The 15,577-nt window shown below is 41.7% G+C and overlaps 1 protein-coding gene across 1 annotated transcript in view; it reads left to right on the top strand.

Moving 5' to 3' along the window:
• Sntb2 (syntrophin beta 2) overlaps positions 1–15,577 on the top strand; it is an 83,273-nt gene that overhangs the window by 35,613 nt on the left and 32,083 nt on the right. The window contains exon 2 of the mRNA XM_059264059.1: positions 12,187–12,400. Within this exon, the coding sequence (XP_059120042.1) occupies positions 12,187–12,400 (214 nt within the window). The remainder of the gene's footprint in view (positions 1–12,186; positions 12,401–15,577) is intronic.

Genomic DNA, 15,577 nt, shown 5'->3' with positions numbered 1-15,577 from the left:
TCATACTCATTTATTACCCCTCCTCCTCCTCCTCCCTCCTCCTCCTCCTCCTCCTCCTCCTCCTCCTCCTCCTCCTCCTCTTCTTCTTCTTCTTCTTCTTCTTCTTCTCTCTCTCTCTCTCTCTCTCTCTCTCTCTCTCTCTCTCTCTCTCGTCAAATCATTTTATTCAAGAGATGAGGAGAGGCAGAAGAGGACCACAAAATCTATTGTCCTCCTCAGCAGGCTCAATCTTCCTGGCCTCTTCTATAGAGATTTTTTTTTAAAGATTTTTTTATTATGTATACAGTGTTCTGCCTGCATGCACCAGATCTCATTACAGATGGTTGTGAGCCACTGTGTGGTTGTTGGGAATTGAACTTAGGACCTTAGTAAGAGTAGTCAGTGCTCTTAACCTCTGAGCCATCCCTCCAGCCTGAGTTTTGCTTTTTTTTTTTTTTTTTGACAGGTCCCAGGCTGCCCTTGAACTTGTAATGATCTTCCTGCCTCTGCAGGTTAAGTGCAGGGATCATAAGCATAGGTCACCACACCCACATCAGTTTATACTTATTTTCTATGGCCTTCCTGGGTTTCTTTCTTTCTTTTTCTTTTTTTGGTAGTTATAGTTAAGTAAGCTCTTCCTGTTTCTTTCTCTACAAAGAAGTGCTGCTACATATGAAACAATGTCATGTCCTGTGTGTCATCGTCGTTCTTATGTCCCAGTCCCACCCCTGCCCCCCAACCCCCATCTTGAGACAGAGTTTCTCTGTGTAGCTTTGGAGGCTGTCCTGGAACTCCCTCTGTAGACCAGGCTGGCCTCGAACTCATAGATCTGCCTGCCTCTGCCTCCTGAGTGCTGGGGTTAAAGGCGTGCGCCACCATGCCCGGCTGCGTATTGTTTCTTTTTCATTTACCATTTTTTGGGTGGCATACAAGCCATGCTTGTCTTGATTTTGCCATCCTCCTGCCTCAGCCTTCTGAGTATTGGGGATTATAGATCTGTTATACTACACTTTGTGAAAAGTTCTGATCATGTAAAATATTTTTAAAATTTTTTTCTTTTAAATTTTTCTACAAAGTCTTACTGTGTAGCCCAGGCTGACCTCAATTTTGAGATCTTCTTGGCTTTGATTCCCAAGTGATGATAGTACAGATATGTTAGGAATCACCACAGCTATCCTGCAGATTTTTTTCCCCTCTTCTTTGAAACAGAGTCAATGAGAAAGAGATTATGCAAAAAGCCTTGGAATAATACTGTGTCTCCTGATGGAACTACAGCACCACATCTGGCTTTGCCACCACATTTGGCTTTGCGTGGTGCTGAGGACAGAGCCCAGTAAACCCTGTGTGTTAGCACACACTCTGCCAAAGATGGCCTTGGTTTTATTTTTTCAAGACAAGGTTTCTCTGTGTAGCCCTGGCTGTTGTAAAACTCACTCTGTAGACTAGGCTGGCCTCGAACTCAGAGATCCACCTGCCTCTGCCTCCTGATTGCTGGGATTAAAGGCGTGTGCCACCACCACCTAGCTTAAATATTTTCTTTAAAAAAAAATACAATGTGCTGTGCTCTGGTGGCACACACCTTTAATCCCAGCACGTGGGAAGCAGGCACAGAGAAACCTTGAAAAAAACAACAACAGTGTATTCTTTAATTTCTATTTTATGTGTGTGTTTGTCAACATGTATGTCTGTACCACATTTACATGCCTGGTGTCTACAGAGACCAAAAGAGGGCACCATGTCCTCTGGCACTGGATTTATTTATGGTTGTGAGCCATCTTAGGAATTGAACCCAGGGCCTCTGAAAGAACAACCAGTGTTCTTAACCACTGAGCCATCTCTGCAGTCCCCTTCTTTCTTTTTGTTTAAGATCTTATTTTTTAGGCTAGGTTGGCCTCAAATTTGCATTGATCCTTCTCCTGCCTCAGCTTTTTGAGTGCCACCAGCAACCTGCCTTCTCTCCCACCTCCCTAAGAGATGAGGTGTCATACTACAGCCCAAACTGGACCTTTCAGTAACTCTCAGGCCTTAGACTTCTAAGTGCTGAGACTACAGGTGTGAACCAGACCCAGCATAACAGGCAGAACTTGCAAAGGATTGCAGTGTAGTGAACAGAAATTTAATATTCCATAACCCAGTGTCTTGCATGTGCTAGGCAACTGTTCTACCACTAAAATACACCCCCAAGCCCAGAAGCTAAGATTTGAACTTAGACACAGATGTGAATTCTAGTTCTGCTAGTTATAAACTTTGGGATTTGGGAAAATGACCACACACACACACACACACACACACACACACACACACACACACACACAAAACCACCACCAACTTTTTTTGTAAAGGATCTCCAAAGCCAAGGCAGGGTTTGAAGTTGCTGTGTGTCAGAAGATGATTTTGGATTCCTGATCCTCCTACCTTCACCTCCCTAGTACTGGGACTACAGGTGTGTGCTCTACAGTGCTGGGGATCAAACCCAGGCCTTCATGCTTGTTAGGCAAGCACTCTATCAAATGTGCTACATTGTAGTCCCATCCCCTAATTTAATTCACTTAAATATATATATAATTTTTTTTTCTTTTTTGAGTTAGAGTTTCTGTGTGATAACAAAATGTTCTCCATTAAACAAAAAAATTCTAGCCATTTAAGTGCAAGGAAATACATCTCTTTCTTTGCTGCTAAGTGGATGTATCTTGGACTAGCTGGATAAACCGGATGGTTTGTTTTAGATCAGCACACTGAGTGATACACTATGAACGGAAACACGGTATTAACCCAGCACAATAGCTGCCTTCACGGGGTCAGCAAACACTCCATCCTGAGCATCCAGTGAAAGCCACCACTGGGAATAGGAACTTCATCCAAGTTTCCATGTCTGCAATCACTTAGCAACTTTTAAATTTGTACAAAAGGACTGATATTTGTAAGTGCCAGGCTTTTATTGTCATTAGAGATTTTCTGAACAATTTGGAGGAATAACCAAGTTCAGGAAGAGGAGAAAAGACAAAGATATGATCGATCATGTTCTCTCCTTCCTTATATAACATAACTAAGGAATGTGGCTGCAGTACACTGAGACCAACACTGAATGTTGAGCTATAGTGTGATGTTTATATATCGAATAACAATGTTTTGTTAGTTTCCTTGATTAAATTATAATTAAAACAAAGAGTAGAATAATTCCAACATCAAAATTATTAGTAGAATGTCAGAGATCATAACCCATAAAATAAAAACCATGAGTTCATGCTGATATAAGCTAAGTAAAGACAGGAAAGAATCAGCTCTTTCTTACAGAACACTAATTTAAAAATACCAGAGGGGGCTGCTGGGGATATAGCTCAGTGGGTAGAAAGACTGCCAAGTGTATGAAACCCAGGTCCAACCCCAGTACACACCTGGAAACCCAGAACTCAGGCGGGGAAGCAGGAAGTCCAGAACTTCAACGTCATCCTTGGCTACACGGTGAGTTTAAGCCTAGTCTAGGATGCATGAGACTTCCCTAAATAATACCAGTGATAATAATAGGAGCAAAAAGAACAAAAACATCAACCAAGCATCTTTCTTGCAGAAAAAAAAATATATTTGTTAACATAAAACTGTCAAGAAGCTTAAATAAATGATCAGGTTTCTTAGAATTATGGTTGGTACAGACTTTTTGCTTGTTTGTTTTGTTTGTCTTTTGAGACAAGGTTTCTCTGTGTAGCCCTGGCTGGCCTAAACTGGGATTAAAGACATGCACCACCACACCCAGCTGGTTGGTACAAACCATTAAATACTAGAAAAAAGATAGAACCAAATTAGAGGGCTCTTCCTAGTATACCTGGAACATACACATCACTGCCTCAGAGATCTGAGTCCTCCCTACTCTGTCCTGGCTTATTACTGACTCACGACCCAACTGTAAACAAATTACTTAATCTTTAGGCTTGTATTGTAATCATCTGTGTAATGACTGTTATATTGCTATTACATGCTATTAAGAGTCTCAGCTAAATATAAATCATCACACACTGCAGTATCATTACTCATTCAGCCTTTGGGGAGACCTTATAATTCCAGAGGTATAAACGAATACTCTTTGATTTGACATCCGCAGAAAACTAGACACTAAACACACACATTCTTACACCCCAGCTCCTTCATAATGGCCCTTCCAGGTACTAATCTAATTTTCATTAAACCAATTAATTTTCCATACTATCAACCAACTATAGTTCTGTTTGGGACCCAAGGCTAAATAATGAAGAGTTTCTCATTCTTATCTGAGATTCATTCCCCGCTCCCCAACCCCCACAGTGTTTCTTTGTGTAGGCTTGACTGTCCTGGAACTTGCTCTGTAGACCAGGCTGGCCTCAAACTCACAGAGATCCACCTGCCTCTGAGTTCTGGGATTAAAGATGTGTTGCCTTTAGCACAGCCTGGCCTTATCTAAAGTTTTACAGATACTAAAAATTTGAGTTCATCACAGATACTTGACTGTGTAACCTAGCATCTATTTCCAATCCTCAGCTCTTTGTACCATAATTAATCACATACTTCTCCAATCTTTGCTGCAAGCTCACTGTTGGCCAATTAGAGAGATTTCATGCTGAAATATGCTGCATTTAAGAAAGCCATTACTCCTTCCTTTCCTTCCTTTGTTTGCGACGGTCTTATGCTGTAACCCAGCCTGGCCTCTCACTATACAGACAAAGCTGACCTTGAATTTGAGGTGATCCTCCTGCCTCCATCTCCCAAATGATGGATTATAGGTATGAGTCACCATACTCAGCTGGGAAAGCTTCTCTTGATACAGAGAACAGATCCCACCAGCAACTCTCTCTCTCTCATTCTTTCTTGAACTGATGTCTCAAGGCAGCTTTAGATGTGTCAGGCTCTACAACTGTAATATAAATAAACGCACTCCAGATAACATAACAAACATGACATCATGAGGTGTTTCTTCAGTCCTTTAAGAACCAACTTCAGACCTGTTAAAACATTCTTTGATGCTTACACCATTCTTGGTTGTGTCTTCTTTTGTTTGTAGCCAAGTGCACTAACTTACACGATGTCCAAACTCAATTCTTTTCTCCAACCTTCAGTGTTTAAATTACTTGGCACAGGTGGTGGTATCACCAGTTGCCCAAATTAGAAACTCAGTGTTAGCTTCGGTCTATACTAACCCTTCAAATATAAACACACAGCAGATCAGCAACAGTCATCAAATCTTTCAGAATGTTTGCTCTGGACTTGGAAAGATTGCTCAGCAGCTAAGAGTGTGAACTGCTCTTCCAGACGTCCTGAATTCAGTTTCTGGGACCCATGTTGGGAGCACAACTGCCTTTAATTCCAGCTCCAGTGGATCTTACGCCCTCTTCTGGTCTATACACATGTGATAGACACACATATATATTTTTAAAGCTGTGTGGAGTAGTATAGAACATTAGTCCCAGCAGTCAAGGAAGAAGGATCAGAAGTTCAAGGTCATGCTCAGCTATATATAAAGTTGGATGTCAGCCTGGCATATATGAGACCCTGCCCAAAGAAAGGAAGGGGCCAGGGATCAGAACTTAAGTGACTTGATGCTCTTCCAGAGGACCAAAACTGAGTTCCCATCACCCATATAAGGTGACTTACAACTCCCTGTAACTCCAGCTTCAAGGTATGGACAACCTCTTCTGGCCTCTGCAGCCACACACACAAACACATATACACACATAAATAAATAAATAAAATCTTTAAAACCTTTTTGGTTTCTCGAGACAGGGTTTCTCTGTGTAGCTTTGGAGTCTGTCCTGGAACTTGCTTTGTAGACCAGGTTGGCCTCTACCTCCCGAGTGCTGGGATTAAAGGCATTCACCACCACCCAGCTAAAAACTTATTTTTAAAAAACAGAGAGAACGGAACATCACTTTTTCCACTTTAGATGCATGTTTACCTGCATGTCTGTCTGTGTGTATGTCTGAGTGCCCACAGAACTCACAAGAGGGCACCAGACTCCTTAGAACTGGAATTCCAAACAGTTGTGAGCTGCCGTGTGGGTTCTTCTAACCAAACCTTGGTCCTCCACCTGAGTGCTGGGATTAGGGCTGCTGCACCAGCATGCCTGGCTGTTTCCATTTCTTGGAACCAGTTTCCCTATGGCATTTCTGTCTGGCTCTTCACTTGCAATCTCCCTGCTTCCACCTTCAGAGCAGTGGAGTGACAGCATCCACCACTTCTTTCCAGCTCCCTTCACCTCATTCTTAGAGAGCCAGGGTAAATTTGAGATGTCAGAGTAATGAATAGGCAATGACATTTTTTAACTTATTTATTCATCTGTCTGTATACTTACATATATGTACATGCCACAGCATCTCTCTCTGGAAGTCAGAGGACAACCTGTGGAAGCACACTCTTATTAGCTGAGCCATTTCTCCAGTCCCTATTTGGGGTCTCACTAAATAACTGAGGATTACCTAAAATTCACTATGTAAATAAAGCCTGGTCTTGAATTCTCCATCTTCCTGTCTCACTTTCCCAAGTGTTAGGACTGCAGGCATGTATCATCATGCCCAGCTCTGAAATAGCTCTGGATGTGTTCAGGTTTGTCCTTGGAAGTGACAGCCCATTTGTGTTAATATCAGCATCAGTAAGAGCGCTTATCCAGAGATTATATTTATCTCTGTGCATGGCAAATCCTCCTCTGCTTCCAGGAGATTATTCTAAGAAAGGAGAAAGATTCACCACTGCAGCTAAGTACGTATCTAAACTCCATATAGCCCTATAAATGATCACATTTGATAAGATTAATGAAATGTTTTTTTTTTTTCTTTTTGGTTTTTTGAGACAGTGTTTCTCTGTAGCCTTGACAGTCCTAGAACTCACTCTGTAGACCAGGCTGGCCAGAGAGGTCTGTCTGCCTCTGCCTCCCAAGTGCTCGGATTAAAGGCGTGCACCACCACCACTGCCAGGGTCAGGATTTTTTATATGATACTGTGCATTAGTTATGGTTCTCTAGAGAAATGAAACTAAACCAGAACTGTTAGAATGAGTATACATTACAAAGGAGATTTATCAGACTTACATTGATATGGACTGGATAGTCCAGCGGTGCTTTGTCTACTGCTGGAGAAGCTGAGAACCCAGTAGCTGATCAGTCAGTCCATGAGGCTAGGTTCCTCAGCAGTCCCAATCTGGCACTTAATGCCTGGAGGATTCCTGGAGAATCATAAGTCTTCAGTCCGCATGGAAGGCTGAAGAAGCTGGGTTTCATTGTAAGTAAAAGATGACTACAGAGGCAGTAACAAAGTAGGTACATGCACCAACAAGGATCAAAGGTCAATAGGCAAAAAGCAAACAGCTTTCCCCTCATACCTCATAATCTGGGCATAGAAAGGATCTCCTTTCAGCCAGTCCTTCGGGAAAATACCCTCACATACCCACTCAGGCATGCCTTTTACTTGACTCCAGAGCCAATCAAATTGATAATCATGATTAACTATCACATATCACCTTATGGGACCTGGACATGCTACTAAAGTCTGGCTTGGTGAAACAGTTTATCCCATGTTTATCAGGAGTCTTGAATATTTCTTTGACCCAGTAGTTAATTTCTCCCTGAAAAAGATGTTCATTGCATTAAAACTAAATACCCAATAATTAGGGAATAGCCTAGTAAATTATGATAAGCATACAATGGAATGTGATATGGTGATCCTCCCCACGCCCCCAACCAGAGAGTGTTTCTCTGTGTAGCCTTGCTCCTTTCCTGGAACTCACTCTGTAGCCCAGACTGGTCTGGAATTTACTGAGATCCGCCTGCCTCTGCCTCCTGAGTGCTGGGATTAAAGGCGTGCGCCACTACTGCCCGGCAATATGGTGATTTGTTTGTTTGTTGAGACAAGGTTTCTCTGTGTAGCTTTGGAACCTGTCCTGGAACTTGCTTTGTGGACCAGGCTGGCCTTAAACTCACAGAGATCCGCCTGCCTCTGCCTCTCAAGTGCTGGGATTAAAGGTGTGCACCACCACCCCCGGCGGTGATTCTTAAATAATACTTAAGAGTTGATGTAATGTGGAAAATGTAACACTAGAAAGTTTAAAAGATATAGTAAAATTGGGAAGGTTTTTCTTTCTTTTTTTTTTTTTTAATCTTTTTTCCCCTTAAGCATTTTTTATTATCTTGTAGGGAAGAAAGGGGGCTGGAGAGTGGCTTAGTGGTTAAGAGCACTGGCTGCTCTTGCAAACCTGAGTTTAGTTCCCAGCATCCACTTCATTGGCTCACAGCCATATGTAACTCCAGTTCTAGGGGATCTGAGGCCCTCCTCTGGTCCCTGTGGGTATTGCATGCAAGTGGTACACATACAGACAAGTAGGCACATGAATAAATAAAAATAAAAAAACTTTAAATAAAAAAAATTAAACATTCTTTTCTCCTTCCCTTCCTCCTCCTCCTTTCCCTTCTCCTTCCCTTTTTGAGATAGTCTTAACTTACTATTTAGGCAAGTTGATGACCTTATTTTAAAATATACATAATAAAGGTATTACATTTAAAACACACAGAATTATATATTTAAAATCAGCATATAAAGAAGCACTGTAATATTTGGTAAAAATCTTTTTCAATATATTTATAGGTGCATGTATAAGACAGATAGTTTGTTAATTACAACTATTTACTTTAGTGTGTGCATGCAGGGGTCAGGGGACAACTTACTGGAGTCCTTTCTCTCCATCCACCCTGAGACTAAGGTCCTCAGGCTTGGCAACAAGCACCTTTACCAGCTGAACCATTTAATACCGGCCATGTTTTTGTCATTTGAAAAAGGAAAAGGGCCTGGGCAGTTGTGGCACATGCCTTTAATCCCAGCACTAGTGAGGCAGAAGCAGGCAGATCTATGTGAATTAGAGGCCCGTTCAGTCTACAGAGCTAGTCCCAGGACAGCCAGGGCTATACAGAGAAACCCTGTCTGGAAAAAAAAAAAAAAAAAAAACAGAATAAGGAAAAAGAGAAGGAGTTACACTGATACTTTTCAAGATGGATAGGACCTCTTTCTTTTGGATTTTTTCTTCTCGGGTTTTTTTTTTTGTGTGTGTGTGTGTGTGTGTGTGTGTGTGTGTGTGTGTGTGTGTGTGTGTTGTTGTTGTTGTTGTTTTGTTTGTTTGTTTTAATTGAACGTAAAGCCTCAAGTCCTAGGCAAAAACTCTATGACTAAGCCCTCCCCTTCATCTTACTAAGTGTGATCAGTGCAGGTAAGACAGAAAATTAGCTCTAGCCTCTGAGTGCTTAGAGCAGTTGACAAACATCAGTGTGTGGTTTTTTTGAGGATGATTCCCTCCTCTTGCCCGCAACCCAGTGTTTCTCTGTGTCGCACCCCAGCGTTTCTCTGTGTAACCCTGGCTGTCCGAGACTTGTTCTGTAGACTAGGCTAGCCTCAATCTCAGAGATCCACCTGCCTCTGCCTCTGCCTCCCCAGTGCTGGAACTATTTTGAGGGTGATCTTTAACTATGGGGGGGGGGGTGAGCTGAAAGCTAGTGGGTTGGTTTTAAGGTGTTTCTTTTCAAGTTGTCCAGGTTGGTTCTGTGACAGCTGGGAAGGTATTAGCATAAGACAAAAATATCAATTTACAGGCATTAAACATTATGGATAGCTAATTAGCTGGATGTACAGGCAGTGAGTGACACCATAATCTCAGGTGAAATTTAACACTTTTTCATTTTTTTGAATGAAGGTTTCATGTAGCACAGGCAAGCCTTAAAATTGGTATGCAGCCCAGAATGACCTTGAACTTTTTTTTTTTTTTTTTTTTAAATTTATTTATTATGTATACAGTGTTCTGCCTGCATGTATGCCTGCAGGCCAGAAGAGGGCACCAGATCTCATTTCAGATGGTTGTGAGCCACCATGTGGTTGCTGGGAATTGACCTCAGGTCCTCTGGAAGAGCAGCCAGTGCTCTTAACCTCTGAGCCACCTCTCCAGCCCTGACCTTGAACTTTTAATCCTCCTCTTCCCACTCATAAACCACCATGTTTGGTTTGTGAGGTGCTGAACATCAAGCCAGGGGCTCTGTACGTGCTAGGAAAGCAGTGTGCCAGCCTGGCTGTCCTGAGCCCATGTTCATTGCTCTTTTAATACAGTGGCCCTTAGGTTGGGAGTGTGTCTGCTTTGCTTTGGTTTTAGCGTGTTTGTAGTAATCATATTAGAGATGCTAATTCTGAGTAGATCGTTAAGGACTCTTCTGATCATTGTTCTTTTCAGGGGTACTCATTAGAACCGCTTTGTTTCCCCCAGTTGGTAAGCTAGTAGCTGGCATGGTGCAGCAAGTGTTCCAAAGCATGCCTCTGCCATTGGCATTGATTGAAAGCCTTGGGAATTTCTGCCAAGTTCTCGTGATCTAATCCTCTCCTGAAAGCACAAAGCTCATGTGTATTGAAATGCCTGAGTCAGCTGCTTAAGGGATATATTGGCTACACTCCTGCTCATTCTTCTAGGATGAAAAATCTCCTTGGTGATCCAAGGCAGCAAGTTTTTGCTCTCTCCACCCAAAAATGCATTTATAAAAACATACAGGAAAAATATGCCCACATATACAAGTGTCTGTACATATCTAAATGGCAGTGTGAGAATTATGTTTCCAAGTATTATGCTTGATTTCAGCAGATAATTGGTGTGGTGTTTTTTGTTTGTCTGTTTCATTTGTTCATTTGAGACAGGGTCTAACTTTGTAGCCTTGGCTGGCCTGAAACTCTCTAGCTAGAACTAGCTGGCCATGAACTCACAGAGATCTACCTGTCTCTGCTTCCCAAGTGCTTAGATTAATTTAATAACATAAGACAATGGCTTCTGCTGATTAGGGTTAATTTTATTTAATTTCTCCAGCTTTCTAAGGAAGGCAAAAGAAAGGCACCTGCTGTTTATTGAATATTCACTGTGTGCCCGGAGCTTGCACTTGTTCAGAATCACTCTTGTTTTTTAGGGGAGAACCTTAGAAGCAGCAGGTAAAACCATAGAGCTTTGAAGCAGTGAGAACTGAAACAGGCAAGTCCCTTCCCAAAGGTGTCTCCATTGTATTGTAGAACTGTTGGGTGTTCATAAAACACCATCATTGGGTGGTATGGAGGGGGCAGGGGATAATGACCAACTGACTGCTGTCAACATTACTAAATAAAAATACAAGTAGTAAATAGTAAGCATAATATACTACCATTGTGTGAAATTGGCGGATAGACAGACATATAAATGTGTCTGTTCTTATATTACACTTAGCATATGTAGCACCTCTACATGCTCACACAATAGTTACCTTTAGAGATGGAAATATATCATTATTTTGAAATCTAGTACTTCTGGGTTTTGTTTTATGTGAATGTGTATCAATTATACCTCATTCAAAAACCTAAAACCTGATGCTTTTCGAACACAACCATGACATAAGTGGAAAATTCCATACCTGACCTAATACGGACGGCAGTACAAATGAAGATGCTCTTGCCTAAGTTGCCTTCAAGCATATGTATACTGTTTATGAAAATGGATTTCTTGTTCATCCTCCCATGTGTATATGAATAATTTTATCTCCATGTATATACAAATACATCAAAATTTGTAAGGCTTCTGCTGGCAAGCATATCAGATAAGGGATACTCAACCTATATTATATATTCAAAATAGGATTTAATGGTAATGGACTATTGTAAAAAGGCAAGGGGTTTCCTTTGTGCTTATATATACTTTGACACATTTTTTTTTTTTTCTGGAGCTGAGGACCGAACCCAGGGCCTTGGGCTTGCTAGGCAAGCGCTCTACCACTGAGCTAAATCCCCAACCCACACATTTTTTTTTTTTTTTTTAAAGCACAGTGATAATGTTTATGTAGCTTCCTCTACCCCATCCAGGTGAAGCGTTCTTTTAGGGCAGGGACCAAGCCTTATTTGCCTTGTATCAATTGAGCTGAAGTACTTCCTTAGTATAGGGAAGAAAGAGAAATATTTTTCTGCCGTTTGAAAGGTTCTCTTATGCAAGAGATTAAGATTATTGTGTGTACTTCGGTGGGTAGAAGCATTAAGGTGAGCCCTCAGTGCGAGCTCAGGAGATGTGGAGTAAAGCTCAAGGACATGGACATGGATAGCACTGGGTTCTGCTCCTCACTTCACTCTAGATGGTGCATGTATACGGATGTTCCGGTTTTCATTTGATCAGAAACAAAAAAATACTAACCTTTTGTTTTTGTTGGTTTTTTTATAGTCAAGTTCATCCGAGAAGTAACACCGTATATCAAGAAGCCATCTTTAGTATCAGATCTGCCATGGGAAGGTGCTGCTCCCCAGTCACCAAACTTTAGTGGAAGTGAAGACTCTGGTTCTCCAAAGCATCAGAATAGCACCAAAGACAGGAAGGTCATCCCTCTCAAAATGTGCTTTGCTGCTAGAAACCTAAGCATGCCAGATCTGGAGAACAGGTGAGCCGTGACTGTCGAGAGCATCACACTCAGCATTACAATCTCAAGGACATACCACAGTATCAGTGACTCCTGTCGAGTAGATTATTGAGAAGAAAAATGATATTCTGAGATCAAAGATCTGTCTTTATTTTGGGGACCCTGGACAGCCTCAAACCCACTGTCTTTTTATAAGGATCTTTCTTTCTTTTCTTTTTTTTTTTTTCCTCCGTTTTTTTGAGACAGGATTTCTCTGTGTAACAATCCCAGCTGTCCTGGAACTCACTCTGTAGACCAGGCAGGCTTTGAACTCACAGAGATCCACCTGCCTTTGCCTCCTGAGTGCTGGGATTAGAGGTGTGAGCCACCACTGCCCACCTATGAGGAAATTTCTTAATTGTGAGTAATGTTATAGTTTAGAGGCCACATTGTAGATCTGGGACATCAATTGGCAATGTGTCTCTGACAAGTTGGCTTCATGGACCCCCCTGTCTTCTATAAAATGTAAGCAATGGAATGAATAATTTATAATTTTTCCTTCTTGTTCTATAGCAATTTGTGTTTTATATTGTCTTTAATTTCATTGACTTTGTGAAAAAGTACTATTAGACTCAGTGTTAGGCCAGGGTTTTGGCAGTGGTGGTGACTTATTTAAAAACAAAAAACAACTTGTCCAAAGACCTAAAGACAGGCCTAATATGCTTTCATTCTTACTGTCTTTGATCTGAATGCACCCCTGTGCCTGAGCAGAGTAGGATAGAACATGAAACACAGTAAAAAACTGAAACCAGGCTTTTCTTGTCTAGTAGTACATACCTTAAATTCCAGCACTAGGGAGGAAGAAGCAGACAGATCTCTGAATTCAAAACCCAACTGGTCTACATAGTGAGTTGCAGACTAGCTAAGAATGACCTTCTTGAACATGTAAGGCTTTAACTTCATTAAAACCTTGGGCCGGGCATGGTGGCGCACGCCTTTAATCCCAGCACTTGGGAGGCAGAGCCAGGCGGATCTCTGTGAGTTCGAGGCCAGCCTGGTCTATAGAGTGAGTTCCAGGACAGGCACCAAAGCTACACAGAGAAACCCTGTCTCAGAAAACAAACAAACAAACAAACAAAAAAAAAAACCAACCCCCCCCCCAAAAAAAAACAAAAACAAAAAAACCTTGTGCTTGGAGTGTTTTATGTAGTATCTCAAGAAACTATAGCTTATTTTAAAGTCTATAAATTTTTTTATTCATGTGTATGTTTATGTGAATGTATGCTACATGTGTGGGTGCTTGCAGAGGTCAAAACTGGAGTTACAAGCAGTAGTAAGCTGCCTAGGTGCTGAGAGCCAAACTCAAACTTTGCAAGAACATCAGGTGCTCTTAACCTTGAGCCATGTTTTCATCCCAGGAAATTGTAGCATAAAATGCCAAAAGTGAACAGTGTGGTAGCTCTCACCTAAAATCCCAGTGCTTGGGAAGCTGAGGAAGGAGGATCACTGTGAATTTAAGGCCAAGTTGGGCTACATAGTAAGTTCCAGATTAGTCTAGGTTATAAAATAACTGAGTAAACCAGTTTCAGAAAAATCACAAAGGGGCAAAAAGCCTTCTATTCATCTCTTGGTCACACACACACACACACACACACACACACACACACACACACACACACAAAACCTCAGGCCAAGGAGGGCAGAAATGCTAAGCCCTTCCATTATAAATCCCTTCTAGAATGTGCCTATGGCGTTGCTGATGCAGCTAGAAGATTGAAACATATACAGTTTCTGGAGAACAGGGGTTGCGGGGATAGGGAAAGAAGGAAGGACGAAGGTGATTATGATTTGACTATATAGCTCAGAGTTCTGCTACCTTTATCATCTACTAAGACATCTGTTAAAAACCCATCATCTTGACTTTACTTAAAACTCAGTCATAAGCTGCAAATATTTTTAAAGATTTATTTCATGTGTGTTATGTCTGTGCACCACATAAATACTTACTGTCCATAGAAGTCAGAAGAGGGCATCAGATTCCCCTGGAACTGGAGTTACAGGCATTTGTAAGCCACCATGTAGGTGATGGGAATTGAGCCTGGGTCTTTGGTTGGTTGGTTGGTTGGTTTGGTTTGGTTTGGTTTGGTTTTTTTGAGACAGGGTTTCTCTGTGTAGTCCTGGAACTCATTCTTTGGAATAGGCTGGCCCCACACTCAGAGATCCACTTATTTCTGCCTCTCGAGTGCTGAGATTAAAGGCATGCACCACCACTGCCAGGCATGAGCCTGGGTCTTCTGCAAAAGCAACAAGTGCTCTTAACCACTGAGCCGTCTCTCTCTGTCTAGCCCCATATGCTGGAAACATTTGATAACTGTCAGGTTTGAAAGAGATCCTCAGAACCAAGTGTAGAGAGCAATGTGAAACCGCTAAAATCGTAGCTTGCTATCTGTATGTGTGCAACTCAGGAAATTAGGACAGGGATTATGAGAGGGAGAAAGTGATCCTAAGGGAGACATGAAGTGGATCACATGTAAAAGGAAAGCAGAAAGGGAACGGGGTTGGGGGGGATGATGGAGGAGGGAATGATTGAGAACAAAGTATGAGGCTACAAAGATGCTATGGTAACCCCCAGTACTTTCAGCTTAGCAAAAGTCAAAACACTGCAGAATATTTGGGGCGGGGACATGTATCACACCCTTCATTCCAGTCAGATGACCCTCATACTTGGCCATGACGTGCTATACAAGGCTGGATCTCTGGTGGCTGAGGCTAGTGTAAAGATTCTCAGTCTCACTGCTAAACAGGAATTTGTTCCTACCTGAAATACCACATTTGAAAATGACTGTCTTTCTGTAAGATGCAAATGAAAAGAGACTGAAGGTTATTCTGTGAGGGGTGATGCTTTAACTTGCATTGCAGTGTTCTCTAGAGAAAGCAAGCAGCAGAGTAGCTGGAGGGGATCACACGTAACTTTGCTTATTTCCAGGACTGAACATCTGTCCTGTGTGTCTTGGCAGAAAAAAAAAAAAAAAAAAAAAATATATATATATATATATATATATATATATATAGAGAGAGAGAGAGAGAGAGAGAGAGAGAGAGAGAGAGAGAGAGAGGGAGACTCATCACCTAAGCAAACTTCAGTTGTAAGACTAGAAGACAGAGCTAAGCACCTGGGCTGTGGCACTTAGGCCAAGCTATTTGTTTTCTATGTGCCTC

The sequence above is a fragment of the Peromyscus eremicus genome, chromosome 5 (assembly GCF_949786415.1).
Source record: "Peromyscus eremicus chromosome 5, PerEre_H2_v1, whole genome shotgun sequence".
In the NCBI taxonomy this organism is placed as follows: domain Eukaryota; kingdom Metazoa; phylum Chordata; class Mammalia; order Rodentia; family Cricetidae; genus Peromyscus; species Peromyscus eremicus.
This window is presented reverse-complemented; position numbering and strand designations above follow the sequence as displayed.